The 22,498-nt window shown below is 52.8% G+C and overlaps 3 protein-coding genes across 9 annotated transcripts; 1 reads left to right on the forward strand and 2 right to left on the reverse strand.

Moving 5' to 3' along the window:
• Positions 1–611: 611 nt before the first annotated feature.
• asb7 (ankyrin repeat and SOCS box containing 7) lies at positions 612–6,884 on the reverse strand. 5 transcript variants are annotated; one of them, XM_086072259.1, is made up of 5 exons: positions 6,629–6,884; positions 4,967–5,036; positions 4,567–4,754; positions 3,183–3,788; positions 612–1,861 (listed from the first exon to the last, which is right to left on the reverse strand). In XM_086072259.1, exons 2-5 carry the CDS (start codon positions 5,002–5,004, stop codon positions 1,731–1,733), a joined length of 963 nt encoding a protein of 320 aa, XP_085928385.1. In that variant the 5' UTR covers positions 5,005–5,036; positions 6,629–6,884; the 3' UTR covers positions 612–1,730. The 5 variants fall into 5 exon arrangements, with proteins under 5 accessions (XP_085928385.1, XP_085928383.1, XP_085928384.1 ...); XM_086072257.1 differs by having other exon boundaries at positions 4,567–4,769; XM_086072258.1 differs by lacking the exon at positions 4,967–5,036 and having other exon boundaries at positions 4,567–4,918.
• A 415-nt stretch (positions 6,885–7,299) lies between these two features.
• wdr59 (WD repeat domain 59) lies at positions 7,300–17,450 on the reverse strand. Of its 2 annotated transcripts, XM_086071958.1 has the most exons (25): positions 17,331–17,450; positions 16,530–16,579; positions 15,986–16,121; positions 15,789–15,874; positions 14,594–14,674; positions 14,490–14,527; positions 14,150–14,238; positions 13,945–14,061; positions 13,770–13,847; positions 12,776–12,932; positions 12,592–12,671; positions 12,373–12,505; positions 11,395–11,519; positions 11,164–11,328; positions 10,997–11,092; positions 10,828–10,926; positions 10,613–10,734; positions 10,396–10,549; positions 10,159–10,292; positions 9,551–9,632; positions 9,356–9,468; positions 9,139–9,283; positions 8,478–8,629; positions 8,270–8,412; positions 7,300–7,812 (listed from the first exon to the last, which is right to left on the reverse strand). In XM_086071958.1, exons 1-25 carry the CDS (start codon positions 17,382–17,384, stop codon positions 7,577–7,579), a joined length of 2,865 nt encoding a protein of 954 aa, XP_085928084.1. In that variant the 5' UTR covers positions 17,385–17,450; the 3' UTR covers positions 7,300–7,576. The 2 variants fall into 2 exon arrangements, with proteins under 2 accessions (XP_085928084.1, XP_085928083.1); XM_086071957.1 differs by having other exon boundaries at positions 15,789–16,121.
• A 283-nt stretch (positions 17,451–17,733) lies between these two features.
• Positions 17,734–22,087, forward strand: nob1 (NIN1 (RPN12) binding protein 1 homolog). 2 transcript variants are annotated; one of them, XM_086071498.1, is made up of 10 exons: positions 17,734–17,878; positions 18,266–18,479; positions 19,737–19,869; positions 19,949–20,082; positions 20,159–20,230; positions 20,548–20,694; positions 20,766–20,957; positions 21,201–21,298; positions 21,371–21,515; positions 21,722–22,087. In XM_086071498.1, exons 2-10 carry the CDS (start codon positions 18,411–18,413, stop codon positions 21,986–21,988), a joined length of 1,257 nt encoding a protein of 418 aa, XP_085927624.1. In that variant the 5' UTR covers positions 17,734–17,878; positions 18,266–18,410; the 3' UTR covers positions 21,989–22,087. The 2 variants fall into 2 exon arrangements, with proteins under 2 accessions (XP_085927624.1, XP_085927625.1); XM_086071499.1 differs by lacking the exon at positions 17,734–17,878 and adding an exon at positions 17,942–18,066.
• Positions 22,088–22,498: the final 411 nt, after the last annotated feature.

The raw sequence follows: 22,498 nt of genomic DNA on the forward strand, positions 1-22,498 counted from the left end.
ATTATTTAAAAAACAAAATCTGTCAAAGTGATTGTTGTTGCAAACCCGGGAAACATTTCCCATTGTTAAAAATAAATCAATAAAACAAGTCATGGGGTGCTGCTTGGACCGTGGACGCGGTCCAGTCCCCCCTCGGGCAGGACTCGGTGACCTTTTGGCCAGAGCCAGACTGGTTGAAAGAGTTCATCAGTGAAGGTCATCCATTGGTCAAGTGTCCTTTAGGGGAGGAGTCACAATTGGCAAAACTTTGGCGCGTGTGCCCAAAAAGAAAGACTTTTGTGAAAACGCTGACGCCACAGAAAGGTTGGAAAAGATACGAGTGACGTCATCATGACAGCCATCGATCTCGTGTCCGTCTGTCCAGAGAATGTTCTACTGGACCGTCCCGTCTTGTATTTGTTTTTTCCCCATTCAGGCTCGCGAGCTGAGGTGGCAAATCCAAGTCCGGGAAATCGAAAGCCTGCCGAGGTTTGACTTAAAAAAATAAAAATTAAAAATAGTCACAGCCGGCAGCGGAAGCCAAACTTTGGCAGGCTTTTGATTTTCTGGAGCCGATTTGACCAAATTAACTTTCTTTCCTTTGCAACATTAAGACATAAAACAATCACAGCTTAACAAAAACAGAGACGTGATAACTTTATTGATGCGCGCACATACAAACGTTGTGTACATTCAGGAAGTCGCTCGCTTGCTCTTGAAGACAAATTGATGTCAAAAAATGTTTTCAATGTCCAGAAGCACATGAACTCAAATGAACTTGCTCAATGTTTAAAAATAAAAACTTTCTGAATGGTGATACTGCATTTATGTAAGAGCGCCCCTTGTGGCAGCAGAGTGACACCGCAGTCACTTCAGCACCTCAACAAAACCGCTTTAAAAAATATATATAATTAAAAAATCACGTCATGACGACAAAGCCGGACTTTTCGGGGCCATCAGAAGCTCAGAGAATTAAACACTATCATGGTTAACAAAATAAAATAAAAAATCTCCAACTGTGACGTTTTATTGTGAAAGTGAGAAATTGGCGCAAGTTTCAGGACGTTTTAATGTTAACAAAATAAAAGGGCGGAATTCAGTTTCATCACAGCGCACGCGCACGACTCTTGTTGTCATGGCGACCAAGGCAGAGCGAGGCAACGATTCTGGGATGCGGAGAGCAAGTCAACATTTTCAATCTTAACACATTCAAAGAGTTTTGTTGCCATTTTGCACACGGATGTTTGTCTCGCGTTGCCATGGTGACGACCAGTCAGGTGACTATTCTGGGATTGTTAAATGCGCTTCTGTTTTCAACGTTGGCAAAGTCAAACGTTTGATCGGGAAGAAAGTGTGTCATCACAGGTGCGACGTCTCTTGTTGTCATGGTGACCGGCAGCGAGGGAGGGGACCATTATGGGATGGCGGCAGAGGTCAACAAATGTTTGTTTGTTTTCAACATCAACAAAATAAAATGACTGCTGTGGCATTTCACTTTTTTCATCTCACACGCACGCACGCACGCTCCGAGTGTTTACGTACAAGTTTAAATAAAAGTAGAAAAATATCTGCGGCATATTTACATTGTGACAGCACACGGGACGGCAAGCGGCGACTTTGCGCCGCTCGACAGGAAGACGGGAGACGAGCGGGACAAAGTTCTGGAAGATCAGAGTCATTGCATAGGACTTTTCTTCTTCTTCTTCTTCTTCTTCTTCTTCTTCTTGTGGTCCCGGCGTGCGCTGGCGGCGTTAAAACTTGTGTTTGAGATAGTCCTTCATGACCTTGGCGATGGGAAGCTCCTCCAGGAGAGACAAACTCTGCAGGCCGACGCGCTGGCGGATCTTGATGCGGCACACGTCCTGAAGACTGCGCGGACGTTCTGAGGACAAACCACAGCGTCAGCGCACGTCACGGCGGCCGCAAGCGTGCGGGGAAGCCGGCACAAGCTAACGGAAGGCGCCGGCACAAGCTAACGGAAGGCGCCGGCACAAGCTAACGGAAGGCGCCGGCACAAGCTAACGGAAGGCGCCGGCACAAGCTAACGGAAGGCGCCGGCACAAGCTAACGGAAGGCGCCGGCACAAGCTAACGGAAGGCGCCGGCACAAGCTAACGGAAGGCGCCGGCACAAGCTAACGGAAGGCGCCGGCACAAGCTAACGGAAGGCGCCGGCACAAGCTAACGGAAGGCGCCGGCAATTCAGCGCTGCGCCGATTGTAACCCGTCTCAAAATCAGCGCAACTGGCTTCGCTTTGTGGTCAATGCTGACATATTTGGATGATGTCATCATTTTCAAAGCAGGTTTGCACGGCCGCTACTTTTTCAGTCGATTTTCAAGTCCAGCGGTCCCGTTTGCCCTCAAACTCCGCCCCTCCAGGACCCACTTTCTTGACGAGATGGAATGCCGCCACAAAGACATCTTGGTGGGCAACTGGCAGCCCGAGCGGCCTCTTCATTAAATAAAAGAAAAGAAAACAAAAACTTTTTTTTTTACTATAACCAAAAATTCACGGAATTTATTTAGGCCATTTACACGAGTAAAAGAAAAAGCGATTTTAATTGAATTTTTTTGACTCTAAAAAGCCCGTTTTGGAAATGCTATCGATTTGCACCGTCAGGCGGCCATTTTTGCTTCCCGTTTGGATTGAAATCAAAAGTAATCATCAGCGTGCTTTCATGAAGGACAAAGCCAAGTCTCGGCATGGTGTCCAAACTATGGCCCAGGGGCCACTTGTGGCCCACCCTCCAATTTGAAATATACGACAAATGACATCCGCTCCGAATAAATGTCTTTTATGGACTGCGGAACTTTTCTACAGGCAAAAAAGATTTTTGGAATGTGGAGATTCCATTTGCATTCCCAGATCTTGTCGGCCACCTCAAAATGCTTCCAAATCCCAAAAACGATTTGCCGTCCACAAAGCTGTTTTTGTTCCGGCGTCCATTTAAAAACAATCACACAAACGCCACTAATACATTCGCAAACATGCATTTGCGGCGTCGACCGATTTGCGGCGTCCGCTTGATGCTGTCAAGTGGAAACAAGTTCGAAAGCGGTTCCGGCGTCTTGTGATTTTTCTGGTTGTGGACGAACGATGATCACGATTCATATTCTCAATGTGGGCTTTGTTTGTTAATAATCTTATGATGGAGACCGAAACGTGGCCGCCACGAGGCGAGCGCGGCGGGCGCGCGTACTCACTGGTGACGTCCTGCAGGAAGTCCAGACAAGGCCTGCTGTGGGCGGACATGCCCACCGAGACGGCGGCGGCCGTCTGGCCCTCGTAGTTGCGGGCGTTGGTGTCGGCGCCGTAAGCGTAGAGCATCTGCGCGCACAGCACGTCGTCGCGCAGCGCCGACAGATGCAGCGGCGTCTGGCCGTCCTCCAGCCGGCCCAGGTTGGTGTCGGCGCCGCGCTGCAGGAACATGCGGCAGTACGGGTGGTTGCCCTTGCTGACGGCGTAGCGCAACAGGAAGCCGTTCTGGATGTCGATGTTGGCGCCGCGGTCCAGCAGGATGCGCACGCAGCTGGAGCGCTCGCGGATGATGGCCAGCTGCAGCGGCGTGGTGCCCTTGTCGCTCAGCGGGTCCACTCGGGCGCCGAACTCCAGCAGCAGGCGCACAAAGGAGTCGCGGCCGTAGTGGGCCGCCACGTGCAGCGGCGTCCAGCCGTCGTAGCTCTTGGCGTCGATGATGTCGCCGCAGAAGTCCGACTCCAGCATCAGGCGGGCGATGCGGGCGCGCCCGTGCATGGCGGCGTAGTGCAGCGCCGTGAAGCCGCCGATGAAGTCCTTCACCGTCGGGTCGGCTGAAGGAAGGTCGACAGTCCGCGCGTTAACCAACCGGCGGCTCGGCACGCAAAAATCCCGCCCTGAGTTTCTTGCTTCTGGTGACTAAGCCAGCAAGCGAGCGCCGCCGTTAACGCTTGTCGACGTCGAGCGGCCATTTTGACCGGACTGACAAGGTTCGGTCTGAAAACGGGCACGTTCGCCGATTTCGTCTCGCTCCTAAACTGGCCTTCCGACGTCTCAACTGGATATTTATAGAGAGAGAGAGACGGTAATATTTGAAAGAAATCAACTCAGAAAGTTGCCAGAAATACGTCGCAGGATGCTCGCGCCGGCAGCGCGCTGCTAGAGCTAACATGACGATTGGTTGGCGGTTCATGGTGGAACGCTCCGCCTTCATCAAATCGAAAGGCAGGATAGAAACGCATTTCGACTCATCATACGCGACAGCACTTCCTGTTCCCGTCAGCTGACTGCTACGCACGAACCAATTAGCTTTAAGCATACTTGAGGTCAACGCGAGCGAATGACGGCGAGCGGCACATTCCGACCATCAACTTGGACAAGAACAAGCGCGAATGCTTAACATGAGATGCTTGAAGCATCACGAGCTTCTTATTTGAAAAGTCTTAACGAGCGCAAACATCCGAGCAGAGCGCTCGCGACGCGTACGTCTCTCTCTCTCGGGACGTCTCTCGCCCAAAATAAATAAATGCATACAAATGACACGCCTCCTCCACATGCCGCGGCGCAATGTAAAGCGCGGCGCCAGAAGAAACGCGAGTGGCGCTGCCTGACCTCCGTGCTCCAGGAAGACGCGCACGCATCGCTCCTTGCCCTTGGCGGCCGAGAAGTGCAGCAGCGTCCATCCGTTGGCGTCGCGGGTCTTCGGCGAGTATCCGCGCTCCAGCATGCGGCGCACCGTGTACACGTCGCTGGCCGCCACCGCCGCCTGGATCTGCAGCTCCTCGTGGTGGTCGGGGTTCCTGTAGTTCAGCATCCTGTCATCACATTTCGGAACGGCAACGTTCATCTTTGGCCCGACCTCGACCGGCGCCGGCCAAAGAAAGACGCGCGGCCTCGTGCGACCTCGTGCGACTGTTGCGCGCGTCCGCCCGCGCGCCGCCTCGTGGACGCGTCCCCTTTTGGGCTGCAAAGAAATCAGCACAAGATTGAGTCCGCTTCCGGATCTTCGTACCTTTTCACAAGCTGAAGAGACAAACTTCTCTTCTTCATAGCGGACGCTTGCAAGCTTTCACTTGAAGTTCCTGAAACACATTCACAAGCGCCATCGTTAACCAATCCTTGAAAAGACATGTTCCTTACCCAAACACAACACCCCCCCCCCCCCCCCCCCTGAAAAGAAAAATGCTGCAACGGCATTTGACACTTTTCCTCTTTGGCAATTCATCTTTTTGGCCTGGATTTTTATCACTTCGGTTGTTGGGCAGGACAGAAAGAAGGAACCGCGGTTTGGGAAATGCACTTTTGCGTTACTTTATGAGCGTGACCTTTTTTTTTTCTAGTCAAAAAGGCTTCATGTAAAAAAAAAAGGCTTTAATGTTAGAAAGCGGCGGCGAGTCATTGCCACCAAAATCCACTTTTGTCCGCTTGAACCTGAGAAGATCGAAACAATCGCACACAATTGGGGGTTTTATGGCCATTAAGCTTTTTCTTGCCCACGAAAATTCTTTCAAGACAAAAAGCTTAACGTGACTTCGTGTTAGGAAAGTGCGAGCAATCGTCATCTCGCAACAATCGGCTCAATGTTTTGGATTTGAAACGTTGTCCTCATTAATGTCCATAAAATGGCAGAAATTGGTGCCATCGTCACGATGTGATATTTTCACACGTGAATTTTGGTGGCCGTGGTTTTGGAACTTGGTGGCGCTTTTTCTCTCTCGTCGAAGGCAATGGCAGCCAAAAGCTTCCTGGCACCTGCAACTAGTGATGGCAAAATGAAGCTTCATGAAGCATTTGCGATATTTTTTCACTCCTCTAGATGGTGCTCTTGGTTTAAAGATAAAGGCAAGTGCAATGGAAATGGATTACATTTGCATTGCATCTTTGAATCATGAGTGCCATCTAGAGGAGTCAAAAAATATCGCAAATGCTTCATGAAGCTTCATTTTGCCATCACTACCTGCAACATCCCAACTTCTGTGACGACTGCTTTGAGGGAGCAGCACAATTTGGCGGCTTGTCGCTTTCGAACACGAAGCATTTCAGGTCGTCCCGCAAATGAGCGAGTGACTTGCAAAGTTCGCCCACTCCAAGTCCATGTTGAGGAGCACCGAGTGACTTGGGTCCCACACTGCACACGTTTGTCGCGGCTGCATGGGGAGTGACAGACTGACAGACAGACTGACTGACAGGGTTCGACTTCCTCCCGAGTCAAGTCAAGCCAATGAAAACACAAACACTTCGATATTTTGTGCCGACGTTTGCATGAACGTGGCACTCTTTTGAGTGATTCAAACGTGGTAGCCTACTTGGTGTTAGCACTATTAGCCGTCAAGGCTAACTCCCACAAAGTGTGCCCGTGCGCGCGCGCGCGTGCGTGCAGCACAATAGGAGCCGCCGACCGCCCGAAGACGCTTCAAGCGGACCCATTTGACGTTTGCTTCGTGTCGGCATTTGGACGAAGGCGACACTCGTCGCTCCAGTGCTGCGCCGGGATGCTAACGCTCGCTAGCCGCGGCTGCTAAGCCAATCAAAGTGGACCCGTTTGTGACGCCTGAAGACTGCGAGAGCGCGAAGGCGTCACGCGTGCGTCCAACGGTGCGAAAGTGTTGCGATTGTGCAGAACATTACAACAAAAGACAACAGTCGACACACGGCGAGTGGACATTTGACGAACCAATCAGCGTCCAGACGGCAGGAAAAAGCAGAAGAAGAAGAAGAAGAAGGGGAGGAAAAAACAAAAGAAAAAGGTTCAAGTTGTTGTCAGCGCTGCATTTTGGCTCGTCGTCGCCGCGGTTCCGAAACTCTTGCTGCGGCCTCCAGCGAACGCAACCAAGTGCGGCGCATCTTGCGGGGTTTTAAGCGTCAAAACATTCAGCTTTAATCAAAAGTCGGCCTGGGCTCGGAAGCGTCATCGTCGTCACTTCCGTCATCATGACTTCAGAATAACAGCGACATCCCCGAGCACAGCCCAGCACAGCCCAGCCCCCCCCCCCCCCGCAAAAAAAAAAGATATACAAATAAACAAAACGCAACCGCAACAGACAAAAGCAAAGCCAACACAAAAGGCTCCTTGTTGACGTCCACTTGATTGGAAGAACACGATCAGTTATTTTGAAGCGAAAGAAACTTGAAATTAGTTTCAGTGACTTTGAGTTTCTTTTCGTCTGACCTCCAAATGATGGAAGCAGCAAGCGTGTTGTTGCCAGCAGAAACAAAGTCAACATGAAATGTGTCATTGTTATGACAAGATATTGAACTTTCTTGGTGGGAAATCAGGAACGCTCTTCTGACATGGAAAGGCGGAAAAAAGAAAAGAAAGAAAAGAAAAGAAAGCTCAGGATCACATTGGATGAGCCAAGTTTCATGTTTTAATCTGTTTTTCACAAACTTGAACGAATATTAATACAAATATGAATTGAATATTTGCCAGAAAATAAACTCAACTATTCTTCATCAAATCTACAAAGCGAGTCTGCCGTTCGGTGTCACAGGCCACGTGACCGCCGTCCGTCCGGTCCGTCCAGTCCGCCCATCACGTGACCGGCGTCCGTCCAGTCCGCCCATCACGTGACAGATGCGGCGGCGCTGGCGAGCTCGCTGGCGTCGACGACGGCGCCCGCCCTCAGAAGTTGCTCTGCTGCAGACAGCGACAGCCGCACCCGGCCGGGCACTGGTCCTGCTTCCGGAACCAGTCCATCATGTGACCCGTGTGGCCGCCGTGGCCGCAGCTGAGGCAGAAGTGGGAGGAGCCTCGCACGGCCACGTGACACACCACGCACTGGAAGCTCAGACGCTTGCACGCGGCGCACTGAGTGCCGCGACTGGGACTGCCGCAGTGGCAGCACAACACGCACAACTCTGGAAGCACAACGCCGCGCAAAGTCAGCAAACCGTCGTCGACAGGAAGTCGGCTCCGACGTCACACGGGAAGTTAGCGCAAACGTCACACGGGAAGTTAGCACAAACGTCAAACGGGAAGTTAGCACAAACGTCAAACGGGAAGTTAGCGCAAACGTCAAACGGGAAGTTAGCACAAACGTCAAACGGGAAGTTAGCACAAACGTCACACAGGAAGTTAGCACCAACGTCAAACAGGAAGTTAGCACAAACGTCAAGCGGGAAGTTAGCACAAACGTCACACAGGAAGTTAGCGCAAACGTCACACGGGAAGTTAGCACCAACGTCAAACAGGAAGTTAGCGCAAACGTCACACAGCGAGTCAGTCCGCATGTGAAAGAGGACATGAGCAAGACTGCGAGACGGTAAGCGCTGACAGCGAGGCTGTAACGGAGAGGAAGCGAGCGCGGGGTCGTACCGACGCCTTGATGCGGCTCGGGCGGGCAGGAAGCAAACTTGAGCACGTCGGCCCGCTTGTCTCGAAGGTCCCAGCGATAGAGAATTTCCGCATAACATTTCTTGAAGTCGTCAAACTGCGCCATGTTGGTGGGGTCCAAAAGTCTGCGGGACAGGAAGTGACATCATCAACGGGGGCGCCGGCTCCGTTTTTTGTTTTGGGGTCTGACCTTTTGTTCAAGTTGTGCCGCTCGCGCTCCGGTTCCCGCGGCTCGGCTGCTCGGTTGCCGTGGCGACCGTCTTCGGGGGACTCGCTGCGGGCGCCGGCCGGTTCCGGGGGCTCCCGGCACCCGAACGCCACCGCCGACTCGCTGGGGCCGGACTGAACAAACGCGGCGTGACGTCACTTCCTGTGCGAGCTGCTGACGTTCCCAAATGTGACCTCTGCCTGACCTTTCTTTTTTTCCCATTGAACATCAGCTACTTCATTTTGGAACTCAATGCAGAATATCGTAGATGGTGACATTCTTCTTCTCTTTTTAATTTTCTCAGTAAGTGGTCAGCTACTCATATTGTCCTTGGGACTAACGAGTACCCTGTGGCACTTTTCTCTTTTTCTTTTTTTTGTATGACAATGCAGATTAATGAGAACAAAAAGGCATCCGAGCAACAACAAAAAGTGAAACGTGGCGGAGAGATTTTCGTCAGCCCACGTGACATCGTTGCCAACATTAGCATCAAGTACAATTTAGCGGCGGCGTGTTCTATGACATCACGACGAGCCGGACCGCATTTCGGCCATTTGTATTATTTTAGCGCCGACGATTTGAGACCCGCCCGCTGACATGACTGGTGTGGGTGTGCAAATGAAGGGGGCGTGTCCATACTCACGTAGCGCGCGTGCTGCTGCTGCAGCGCGGCCTGGCGGGACTGCGGCGCGGCGTGCGTCGGGTGGCGCTCGCCGTCCGAGTCGGTGAAGACGCTGCACAGCATGGCCAGCGTCTGCACGTCGCTCATGTGACTGTAGTGCTCCACGCTGGCGGGAACGCACGCACGCACACGTTGGCAACATGACGCGGCCGTCAGGAGGTTCGCGCGGCAGACTCACAGCGTCTCCAGCAGGTGGCGTCCAAAGGGATGGCTGGCCCAGGGCGCGTCGGCGTCCGGGTCCGAGTCGGGGCTCAGGTCCCGGCCGGTGGCCGCCGAGGCCAGGGCCCAGACCTGAACGCACACATTGAGGTCCGCGTTGATGCGGGCGGGGCCGGGGGCGGGGCCGGGGGCGGGGCCGGGGCCGATCACGTACCTTGGCCACGTCGCGGCGTCCGGCGGCCAGGGCGGCGGCGGCGTTCTTCTGACACGTGTCCTTGGTGTCGCGCATGTTCAGGCTGCTCAGGACAGACGGACATTTGGACGAGACATTTTAGTCTTTGGACTCAAATTCAACTTTTAGTCATCAGAAAGAGACAAAATGGACAATTTCGTCTTTCCTTCAGCGTGCATTTCAACTTTTAGCCAGAAAATGCGTTCAACATGCAAGACACGTTTGTTTTCACATAAAAACTGTTTTTTAAAAAGTGCATAATTGCTTGAGATTCTTACAGCAATGCAACGAATGCCCAAAAAGTGACGTGAACACGAAAGTACACAGCCCCGCCCCTCGGGTGCCAGGGTACGAAAAAAGACAAAGAAAAAAAGTTTTGCTCATCTGGACCCGCGTTTCAGCACGTGACTGGAATGTAAAGATCAAACTTTGATTTGAAAGTGAACGGAGGGAGCGCGAGAAACTCCCAATTGGTCAATTTGATGACTCAATTGTGGAAACAGATGAGAAAACAATAAAGCCAAATCATATCCTGGCACCGGATCAATCAGCAATCAGCAATTTCTTGCGTTGAGGCTCCGCCCACTCACATGTAATTCTCGCCCAGAACTTTGTGGACGGGAAGCAGGCAGGAGATTTCCTGGATGATGACTTTCCCCGCCAGCTTGATGGAGCGGCCGCCGCAGTCGGCGCCGTCGCGCTTGCTCTTGAAGCGCCGCGATTTCTGCGGGAAGGACACGCTCACGACAACTGTTGCGTGCGTGCGTGCGTGCGTGCGCGCGCGTGTGCGCAGTGTTACACGTGTGTTGAATTTGCGTGCGTGTCACCCGTTCTTTGTAGTAGAAGGAGGAGATGGACACGGCGTCCTTGTCGGCCCGCGTGGGGCTGCCGCTGTAAAGTCTGAGCGTGTTCTGAGACTCGGAGCGAATCTTCATGGGCGTCAAAACGCCGCTGTGATACGCCGACAGCGCCGACAGCGACCTGCCGCACACCAACGTCTTAAATACGCCGCCAATCGCACACACGCACGCACCGGCGCCCTACCTGGGCGTGGGCTCGGTAGGCGGGGCCACGCGGTGCATGCTGATGGGTCGCGTGAAGTAGACCAGACAGCCGGTGCCGCAGAAGCGAGCCCCGGACGTGCGCGGGAAGGGAATGTTGGCGTCCTGCAAACATGCGCGTGGTGCACGAGGCTCATTTGCATATCATTTGCATATCATCACAAGGCTGCCGGCGCCGAGCCCGTCCGAACGTCTCACCTGGTAGGATCCGTACGTGTTGGTGACTCGCGGGAAGGCCTGCAGCGTCGGCGCCACGGGATTGGACAGCACGAAAGGTCCCGAGGACAGGCTGTCCTCCTGTCACGACCACAGACATCTTGCAGTTAGCCGTTGTGGTTAGCATGGCGGCTCATTAGCATCTTCTCACCACGTGCGACTCCAGACAAGACACCAGCTTGCGGACGCAAGGTTCCAGGCAGTTCTGGTTCCGTTTCACCTTCTGCAGGGACACGTCGGTCAGGATCTGAAAGACGAGACACACGTGAGGACGCGGCGATGCGGTGATGCGGCGGCGGCGGCGGCGGCGCTTGCTACTTTGTGGATTTTGGTCTTCATGGCGGCAGAAATGCTGGTCGGCGAGATGAACTGAAAAGTGGGGGCGCTGTTGTTGGGATATTGTCCCGGGAACTTCATCAGCAGGCGGACCTGGTGCGTCCCAAAGTGAGCCGACACCACGCAGCTGCAGTTGACGGCGTCCATCTGGACAACGTGGACAAATCCGGCGTCAGGACCGGCAAAGACGGCAGCCGCCGCCGCTCATCTCACCTCCACGTTGACGTTCCTGATCTGCAGGTTGACCAGAGAAAATTCCTGCTGCAGCGTCTGAGCCAGACCGGACGAGGCCGCCGGAGCGTCATGGCCGCCGCCCGCAATAGAGACGCCATCTTGATCTGGGGACGGAGCGGAAGCGTGACCCGGGGCGCTCCGACCACGCGGGCGGACGACTCGACGGAGACAAAGAAAGTGGGCAAGGCGATCCTTTCTCGCGGAACAAAAAGCGGCAAAGCGCTTTGTCGCCTTCGACCCGTTTGTTTTTTACGCAAACGCCGTCATGGCCGCCGTGGCGTTTGCGCTCGTCATCATCTTCAGACGCCACAAGGAGCGTTTGCTTTGGCCGGTCTGGCAACCGTTTCCACGATGGAACGAGTCGCCATTGAAAGCTAAACACTCAAAATATACGGTGCCTTGCAAAAGTATTAGCCCCCCCTTCAACTTTTCCACCTTTGGCCACAAAAAAAAAGCTTTTTTTGGTGACGAATCCTCACCAAAGTGGAACCAAATGTTCTATTTTCAACTTTCTCTAAAACAGCCGGCGGGCCGACTCTCGGCTCGTTGCGGTGCTCCGGCAAAAGTTTCAAACTTGCGAAATCTCTCGAATCCTAATCCTGCTTCTGATCTGCCCGGCAACATTCTTTCGGCAGAACCCCGAGAACGGACGCATTTCTACGCGCTTCGTTGATCAGCAGCCGTCCGCCATTGAGCTCAACAGCGGATCACCGGAAAGTCATCGGGGACGAAAAGACAAACAATCGAATTTGGTGCCGCTTGACGATCGTGTTGAACCTTCACAAATGTTGTCATCTTATGTTTAAAGCCTGAAAATGTGGCCAAAAAGTTCAAAGGGGGCTAAAACTTTAGCAAAGTCTTTTCTTTTTACTCCCCAAGAGGAAACGATGAGCATCATCATCATCATCATCATCATCATCATCACATGCGAGAGACGCTTGACAGAAGACGTCCCACCCTGCAGATGGTGCGCGAGGGCAATTCTGGCAGACTGCCCTTCAGAATCGGCCGACGCCGGCGACTTGTCCGCCTCCATGATGGCGGACATCCCGTCCATCAGCTCGTCCACCTGCAGGTCGCTGGCGCACAGCTGCAAACAAAGAACAACAAGCGGGCGTGAGAAGAGGCGTGGCATGGCGCGGCGCGGCGTGGCGTGGCGTGGCGTGGCGTGGCGACCTTCTGGAGTTGCGGGTCCACCCTCCAGATCCTCAACGTCTGATCTCTGGACCACGTGACCAGCTGGCAGTCTTTGCAACCTGCCGCACAAAACAATTGCGTCCGTCCGTCCGTCCTTCCATCGCCAAATTGCGCTAAAACTGCTGGAAGCGTGCGATAAGCGTGTGCGTGCGCGACCCTTGACCTTCCTTCTGCGGCCTCCACTGGAACTCCAGGACGACGTCGTCGTGCCCCACGAAGGCGTGCACCGGACTGTTGAGGTCCAGCGTGGACCACAGCAGCAGGCTGTTCTCGCGCCGCAGCTGAGGGACCATCACCGTCACCAGGCCGTTGACGAAGGGCTGACGGCGAACGCGCACGTCAAGCAACGTTCAAGCTCGCTTGCACGCACACACATTTGCGACTCGCACATGCTCGTGTTCATTTCGTCAACAAAAATACTTTTGTTTTCACCGGAAAAAAAATCAACAAGTGGCACCGAATCAGTACGCGGCGACGTCGACTCACGAAGACGAGACGAAAACGGACTTCGGAAAAAATCTATGGACATTTTAGTTCATGAACAAAAATGGTATGATTTTGTCCAATCTGAACTCTGCTAATCTGCCATGTTTGTGACACGCCCCCTTTCCAATCTGCAGCCAGCAAGTGCAACGTGAAGTCCCTGATGGCTACAATGCAACCTTCCAACAACGCTAATCCCACCGCTAACTAATGCTGGCTAACTTGCTAGCTCGTAGCATGTAGCCATAGCAGCCACTTGTTGATAGACTGTCATTATGTCAAGTTGCTTGTCATCAAAACATGAGAGAACATTTGTTGTGAAATAGATTTGGATACAAAATGTTCAACATAATCTGCTGTGGGGAGGGGGGGGGGGTTTGGAGGGGTCGGAGGGGGGGGGGGGGTCTTGATTCAAATGTTGACCAATACAATGATGTTTTCTTGGACTAAAATGCTCCATTTGGAGGCGACTAAAAATGGACTAAAGAAAAAACCGGATCAGGTTGACTAACAAGTGTGATGGAAAGTGCACTAAAACGGAGACTGCATTTCAAAATGGCGGACAAAATGAACACGAACACAAACACACGAAACACACACACGTAAAATACATGCACAAGCAACAAAGAGACAGACAGACGCGTGACGTGCACACGCGTGACGTGCGTCCTGACCGTGTATCGGGCCTTCCACACGGGAACTTGACACGACAAGATGTTCAAGTACTTCCTGGGTTGCCGGTAGTCCCAAAACTGCACAAAGACGCACGCAACGTGTGATGACCCGTGACAATGACCTGCGCCTGCGCCTGCGCCTGCGCCTGCGCCTGCGCCTGCGCGTGTGCCCCACCCTGACGGAGTTGTCCTGGCTGCTGGTGGCCAGGATGAACTCGTGCTCCGGGTGCCAGTCCAGACCGTGGATCTTGGCCAGGTGCGCCGCCACGTACTCGCACGCCGTGTTGGGTTTCTGCAAGCACGCAAGCGGACTTGAATGCGGACGAGCCGGGACGGTCGGTCGGACGGACGGTCGCTCGCCCCCGCCGTGGCGTCCTCACCCGTCTGTCCCAGATGCGCACGTCCCCGTCGTGACTGGACGCCAGCACGTTGTGGTTCCTGCGGTTCCACTTGACTTGCGAGGCGCCGGCTGGCCGCCGCAAACGCGTTCAAGTGGAAAAGAAAAAAAAAAGTCCACAGATTTGAGTCCAGTTTTTATGAAGGGAAGTTTAGATTTTAACCTCGTCTTCATTAGTCCACCAAAATGCGTATTGATTTAGTCCCCGTTATTGTTTATGAATGAGGGTTTCAGTCTCGTCTCGTTTTAGTCCGGTGAAAACAAACCGGTGTTGACAAAATGATTTTTGTTTGGTTTTGGTTGACAAATCGAACTCTACTCACCAACAGCCGACAGCGCCACGGCCGGTTTGCGCGTGTCTCTGTGGAGAGAGAGAGAGAAACGCTGACGTGAGCTAACGCTAAGGAAGTTAGCACGCCCTTCTCACCTGATGTCCCAGATGTACATGTACGTGTCCACCGAGCTGCTGACCAGGAACTCCGCTTCGAAGCAAGACCAGTCCAGATCGCTGCACGCACGCACGCACATTCATTACGAGTCACGTGATGGAAAAACGCACACGCATCAACTTCACGTCACGTTCAGGCGTGGGCCCATTAGCGCTTTGAAAACTGTCAAACTAACGAGCTCTTTGACACGATTGGCTGCTTGCACAGTGAAGTAAACCAGTCGCCTCTTCGGAGTTCATTGCCTCCAAGTCACAGAGGGGAGGGGTGAGCAGTTACGCATGGCATGGAAATGCCTTCTAATTGATGCACTGCCCTTTCAAACAAAAATCATGGTGCCAGCGTGTACGAGTCGTCCCCAAGGACAACATGAGTAGCCCACGGCTCTGTTCTAAAAATAGCTCACAAGTGGTGGGACACTGTGACTTACTAAGAAGAATTCAAACAGAAGAAGAAAGTCAACATTGATTTAAAGTTGGTACTTGCTACTTAATGAAGCAAATCGAAGGCAACGGCAAGCCACGCCCCCTCACGTGACGTCAAATACTGACGCATCATCCGTCACGTGACGTCAAATACTGACGCATCATCCGTCACGTGACGTGCTCAAGTGCCACGTCACGTGACACACAATTCCCATGATCCCGCATGTTCTGTGATGCCACGTGATGATGTCATCGCCAGGGTTATTATAGTTTGGGAATTTTCATTCAAGTTTTTATGTCGTTTTGTTATCAAATGTACTTACTTTTAATTCGTTTTCAGGGTGTCTGTGTTCGTTTTTTTTGTGGGCATAAAATGCTTAGATTTAGTTTAGTTTTCTTAATTAATTAATTTCTTTTCATGTGTATTACTTGTGCACAATATTTAATAAACACCATCACTTCAGTGTGACACACTTTCAAACGTCTTTATTTCGGTAAATATTGAAATGAATCGACTTCAAATCACATTTAAATTCATCTCTCGTGGATTAAATGAAATACCAAAGACGAAAACAAAGGACATTTTCGCTAGAATTATAGTTTGAGTTAGTTAAGAAGCATTTTCGTTTCTATTTTATTTTGTTAAAATTGTTTTTGGAATTAGAATTTTTCCGTGCACTAAATGAACCTCGGTGATCACATGACGCAATTGGACAAGCGACGTCACATGACAGCACAAGACGTCTCACACCTGATGACTCGCGTGTGGCCTTGCAGCGACGTGTAGACGCCTCCTCCGCCGTCCTTCCACGAATACAAGTCCACGCGCTGGTTGCTCTGGAAAGCACACACGCACGCACGCGCACGCACACGCACGCACACACACAGAGTGGAAGCGGCCAACAGGAAGTCGGGTGGAGATTGGTGCGGCGTCCAGAGGAAAGGTACCGATGCGGCAAAGACGTGCGCCTGAGAGCGGTGGGGGTTCCACTGGACCGTGCCCACGTCCCACTTGCTCTGGCGGGACATCTTCCGGGCCAGCTCCGACGGCGCCTCCAGGTTGACCACGTACAGGAAGCGCCGCCTGACAAAAAGCAACGCTGCTTTTTCACAGGTTCCGGCGCCACGGACAAAAATGGGCAACAAGAAGCCACTGAAATCTATTTGAACGCTTGATCAGCCTCGCCAGTCAAATCAAATCAATCAAAATGGCTGCTTATTTGTTTGTAGTTGAGGAGTGGATCTTTCATACTAATGCATTTGACAATTCAAATATACCAAGATATTCTCCTACAAACAGACATGTTACATGTTACGTCCTCGATTGTCATCATCAACCTGGTTAGGGAGCACACAGTGGCCCCCCAGGAGGGGCCCCCCCAGGAGTGGCCCCCCCAGGAGTGGCCCCGGCCCCCCCAGTAGTGGCCCCCCCAGGAGTGGCCCCGGCCCCCTGCGTGGCTCCAGTTGCCCTTCGGGAGGGATTACGGCTTACCCAGAAAGCACGGCGTGCGAGCCCAAGCAGTCCACGGACATGGTGGTGGCCTGGCAACACAAACACAACAACAAGATCAACTTGAGCGACGTTGGCTCACTGACAACAACATCCGGACTCCCTCTTTATTCTTCTTGGGATGCCAATCGCAACCATGAACTTCCTAAGTGGAACATTCCAAGTACAAATGAGCAGGAGGCTCGCTGACAAAAGGGAAACGAGGAACCATTCAGAGTAGAAACACAGAAATACACAAAATAAATAACGTTTTTTTGCAAACGCACTTTTTTGCCTGCCTGATGGCGACGGTCTGCACATTTCAACATCCAAGCACCGACAACCTTCATCACACCTCGGACTCTCCCTCCTACCTTAACAACTAGGACCCCCCCCCCCCCCCCCCGTCGATGGTGCAACATGAAACAATTACATTGAAAACGACAAATAGACAAAGAAAACCGAAAAACAATCACTGTGTAATGGCATAAAAAAAAGTTCTGTTTGGTCGTTTTCCAGTCAAGTAACATGAATGCATCGAAGTTTGGAGCTCTGTCGCTCGTGCCTCCTTTGCTCAATTCAATTTGGTTTCAAATGTAAATCTGGAAACCTTCCGTGGCTCAGCGACTCAATCGCTAAACTTCCGAACGTCCGAAATGCGTGCAGTTTTTTCTTCGAGTGCCGTGTTTGCTGGCGCTCTAAAACACTTAAAAAGGAGGACTAAAAAGCACTTGTAAAGATGCTCCCGCGTGATGGATGCTGCTGAAGGTTTGTTCAATCTGGAAAAGAAGCAAACTATCGCACCTGCGCGTCTCGAAATTCCAAAACCACATTCTCGCTGCTCCAGCGCGCCGCCATCTTGTTGAAGCGGCCCGGACGTCAACAAACCGTCACGTGAAAAATCCGTTCGCCCGTCCCGTGACGTCACGCGATGTTCCAGCCCCCGACCCGGCCCACGGATGCTGCATTCGAGGAAGCCGGGAAGTTGCAACTATGCTAAAAACAAACAAACAAACAAAAATCAACAAAGATGAATGATCCCGATAAACTGAACTCCGCATTTTAGAGCTTGTGCGCGCGTACATGCGTGTCGGGGTATAAAAGTAGTGCGTTGGTTCGCTGTTCACAGTTTTAATAAAGTTGTCTTCGCAAATTGAACAAAGTAAGCGGATTTGGCTATTGATCGAGCGGTCAAGTGTGGTTATGACGAGGATTTGGCGGGCTTTGTGAATGAGGTGATGCTGTGTCCGGGTGGCTTTGGGTGTTTGTGTGCCTCACTTGGGTTTTGGTCAGGGTTGGCGGCTTCCTGATGGGGTTTCTGTTGAATTGATTGGAATCCTTTGGGCACTGTGGTGAGTGGAGGAAGCAGGGGTTCAAACTGTCGTCGCTGATGGCGTTGGGAGGGGGCGAGGGTGGTGTATGGCTCGTCCAGTTGTTTTGGGGGGGTCCGAATGATGCTTTATAGGTTGGGGCTGAGTGGGTTTGCGGTGGGGAGGTTAGATTGTCACGGCTTCGATTGGGTCACTGTGGGCTGCATTTGGTGAGGACGGTCTTCTGTGGTCTTGGGGAGTTTGTTAAGCATGTGCGTCATTGGAGGGGATGTTTAGTGCACGACGGGAACTTAATCTGAGGGGAGAGTCGCTGCGGTTGCTGTTGGGTCCTGGGACCTCACTGGGGAAGAAAGGGAGGGTGTTGTTACATTTTTGGAGTAACGCTGGGCTATTTGTTGCGATTTTTAGGTGAGGACATCGTCTGACTGGTGGTGGGCAGCAACGCGCACGCCGTGCGACGAGTCTGCCGGAAAGAAGAGGGAGAAGAAGAAGGTAACCACGTGGTGAGAAGGTCTTCTCTGATTGGCCGTACTGCGAACGCCACCGAACTAAGATGGCGCAGCCCGGAGTGGAGCATGTCGTCGCAGACGCGGGAGCTTTTTTGAACAGAGCTCCTCTCCAGGTTATTTTTTACTCTCATCAACCTTTCGAATACAAACCTTGCCCGATGCCGCCGAATTTATCTGACGCACCGATCGACGATCGGTTTCGCTCTTCCTTATCACCGCGCGGATGACGTCACAATGATCGATGTGCGGACGTATTATTTACAACGACAATAACATTACGCTCCAACTACTGGGCTGCTTTGCAACTACTACATCACTTCGCAGCATAACCACTGCATGACAACTACAAGATTTCATGTAGATGTATTGTTAATGTACCAAAATTATGACAAAGATACCCGTACTGAAATGAGAGCGTGGCAAAAACGGCAAACATTAGTTAAAGCAGTAAAATAAAGACTGACCAAACCACTTCAAATGTGTTTGCAATTTATTTATTCCAAATATTAGGAGGATACTCTTTTCGCGCATTTGCAACATTATTGTTGGCTGGGTAACCTCACTTTACCACCGGAACTAAAAATGTGCTACACAACCATTTATAATGTGGCGTCATTGTGTTCTCGTGCTGGTACTGGTACCGGTACCGAGCGATGGCAAAAAGGGAACGTTGAAACGATCGATGCCCTGCGATTGGCTGGCAACCAGTTGAGGGCCCGCCTACTGCCCCAAGCCAGCTGGGATAGGCTCCAGCGACCCTTGTGAGGACAAGCGGGTGAGAAAATGGATGGACGAAACGATCGAATCATTTGGAACAATTGATTCAGAAAAAGAATCGATCTTTTGGAACGTTCGAAACGTCTCCCCACAGCGACATCTGGTGGCCAATTGTAAACAGTAGAGCAGTATTGCCAACTCCCCAGTCAGGAAAGTAGTTATCGGCTGTCTGTCGTCACGCAATCAGCACATCATTGGAATGAACGGCAAAAGCCAGAGAAATGATGTCATTGGAGAGAAAAAGTGAATCGATGACATTTGGAAACATTTGCAAAATGCAACAGTCACGTGACGTGATTCTGAAACACAGCATTAGCAATGACAAGTTCCGCCCACCTTTCACGGTTTCCATTTTGCCATCACTCCTGGTACCTCGTGCAGCACTACGAGACCATATGGCAAATACTGAATGGCGCCACGACTACTCGAGTAAATGGCAACGACTAGATTACATGGCAAGTGCGATATTACGACGACGGCGAGGAGGTGCAGAAAATGGATCAAGCCACGACTTGTAACTTGAAAAGCGGCAAGCGGAGGCGGGGCCGCCGCATTGCGCAATGACGATGACGACAGTTGGCGATGCGTTGCAGGACATCGGGAAGAACGTGTACACGTTGAAGGAGGTGGTGGACGAGATCCGGGACAAAGCCACCAGGAGGAGTCTGGCCGTCCTCCCGTACCAGCTCAACCTGCGACAGCCTCCGGCCCATCACGTCCGATTGGGTAACGGCGCCGGCGGGGCGGGGCGGGGTCTGCGTGGACGACGGTCGCGGCTTGACGGCGCCTTTTGTGTCCCCCTCAGTGACGGAGTTCTCCAAGAAGACGGGAGATTACCCCAGCCTGTCTTCCACCGACATCAAAGTTCTGGCGCTGACGTTGGAGCTGGAGGAGGAACATGTCGGGACGGGGCACCTGCGCATGGAGCCCCGCCTCCAGGTGCGCCCTCCAGCCTGCCCCCCCCCCCCCCCCCCCACACTCGCAGCCGACGTGACCTTCTGCTTGTGGTTTGCAGGTCGACGTGAGCGACACGCGGTGCCACCCGGAGACGCCCGTCAACGTGGCGGGATTCCACTTGCCCTCCAAGGTCAGAGGTCATCTGGAGCCCGCTTCATCGCAAAATCAGAATGATGATGTGATTCAGTACATGCCGCCGCATCGCTCGAGTAACTCGATTAAACCGCAACTACGAGATTACAACACGAGTCATCTCATATTTTCTTCTGGATATGATTTTCAGTTAGCAGTACACGTTTTCCTTCTTGGAAAAAAAAACATTCAATTGGGGAATTGATTTGATATGCGAGTAAATCGCATGGCCCAAATTCAACATGCAAGTCGAGGGACCTGTCACGGTTGTTCTCGGGGACAGGAAGTGACATCATCATCATCATCTTCTCTCAGGGTTCTGAACGCAAACAGGAAGTGAGGAGCACGCCGCCGCTGCCGCCGCCGTCGTCAGCGCCCGGCACGGAAGCAGATGACTTCAACAGCTTCCTGTTCTGGAGGCAACCGCCGGCCCCCCTTGACCGCCACCTGCTGGCTTTACTGGTCATTACAACACCCGTTAGCTTAGCTGGTAGCGCTGGGCTGGAGCAGCCGGTTGATTTTTGTTGTCATAGGAGGAGGGAGATGACGTGCGGGAAGCTGGCGGGAAGGAGGAAGATGAGGAAGATGAGGAAGATGACGACGACAACGACGGAGGAGGTTGGATCACGCCCGGCAACATCGCGCAGATGAAGATGGACTCGTCCGATTGGACGGCAGCTGCCCGGGTCAAAGTGGGATGTCTGACCACAGACTTTGCCATGCAGGTGAGTGAGCGGCGTTACCGCGGCAACTGCACACGACCGACACGCCTCTTATGATTGGTGGCGTGACTCGTGTAGGTTGTCACCATGTGACTCGCCGTGCCGCTCGTACGTCAACGCGCAACCGGCCATGTGAAATTGACCGCCGCCACTCGCACCCGTCACTCACTACTGCCTCTCCTTGTGACTCACCACACGACTCATCGGACTCGCGTGACTCTTGGTCTTGGCCGGCGAGGTGTGCAGAACGTTCTGATCCAGATGGGCCTCCACGTGGTGTCGCTCAACGGAATGTTGATCAAGCAGGCTCGCAATTACATCCTGCGATGTCACGCCTGCTTCACGTGAGTCCACGCGTGCGCACGCGCGCTTACCTGACAGGAAGACGTACATGTTGTGGAACGCCTTTTTTGCAGGACCACCAGCAACATGAGCAAACAGTTCTGCCCAAAGTGCGGCAACCGGACGCTCAAGAAGGTCAGCGTCAGCGTGGACCAGGACGGAACCGTGCGCATGCACTTCTCCAGCAACCCCAAAGTGCTGAACCCGCGCGGCCTCAGGGTAAGAAAAACACAACACGCATAAAAGCACAAAGACACGTCGGTGAAATCCTACACACGAAGTCAACAGCGGTCGTGAACTTCATAACCGTCACACGCTCATGCGTGACAAACGCATCGCGCGAAGGCGCGCGCTCCGTGGCCGAGCTAACCGCCGCGTTGTTGTGGCTTTTGTTTGTTTGGCCGTTGCCACGGCGGCGCCCGCAGCATAGTTTGCCGCTGCCGCGGGGGGGCAAGCACAGCCACAACCCGCACGTGTGCGAGGACCAGCGTTTCCCGCAGCAGCGTCTGTCCAATAAAGCCCGGCAGAAGACGGACGCCCGGGACCCGGACTACGCGGCCGGCGGGGCCTCGCCCTTCTGCCAGAACGACGTCTACAGCCGCGCCGCCAGTCTCAAGCTCCGAGACGCCGACTGCGGCGCCGGGCGGCGTCGAGCCAACCCCAACGCCGCCTGCAGCAAGTACAACAAATGAACCGGCGGCCTCCGCGCTCGCACCTTTGCTGTGGTTGCCCGAGCGATCGCGAATGCGTTTGGGCTTTTCACGTTTATAAAAATGGAACCCACCATGAAATGGCCTCCCTGTCGTTTGTTACAAAGCGTGGACAGCGACAGCCGGCCGAGGGCGCCATTTTGTTACAACATGTCCGACCGGCCCGATCGGGTAAGCAAACATTTGTACGCTTTGTTCGGCCGTCGAACAATTTGCCCGCTGACCAACGACGTCATCCGTCGGCTCCGCAAAATAAGACGTTCCGGCAAACCATCTCGCTGCTGCCGTCGTGAACCCGTGAACTCTTTCGCTGCCGGCCCAACTCGAACGGATCTTTGGCATTTCAAGTCATCGGCGGCAGCGAACGAGCTTTTGTAGCCACACGCTCGGATTTTGCCCTCTTTTTTTTTGAAGGTTTTCTTCCACAATCCAGTACCTGCCGCGTATCCGGGGCTCCGCTCGCGCATATTCAAGTTGTTGACACGATTGGTC

This window comes from Leptonotus elevatus, chromosome 3, assembly GCF_054856555.1.
Source record: "Leptonotus elevatus isolate MCC_2025b chromosome 3, RoL_Lele_1.0, whole genome shotgun sequence".
Taxonomy (NCBI): Eukaryota; Metazoa; Chordata; class Actinopteri; order Syngnathiformes; family Syngnathidae; genus Leptonotus; species Leptonotus elevatus.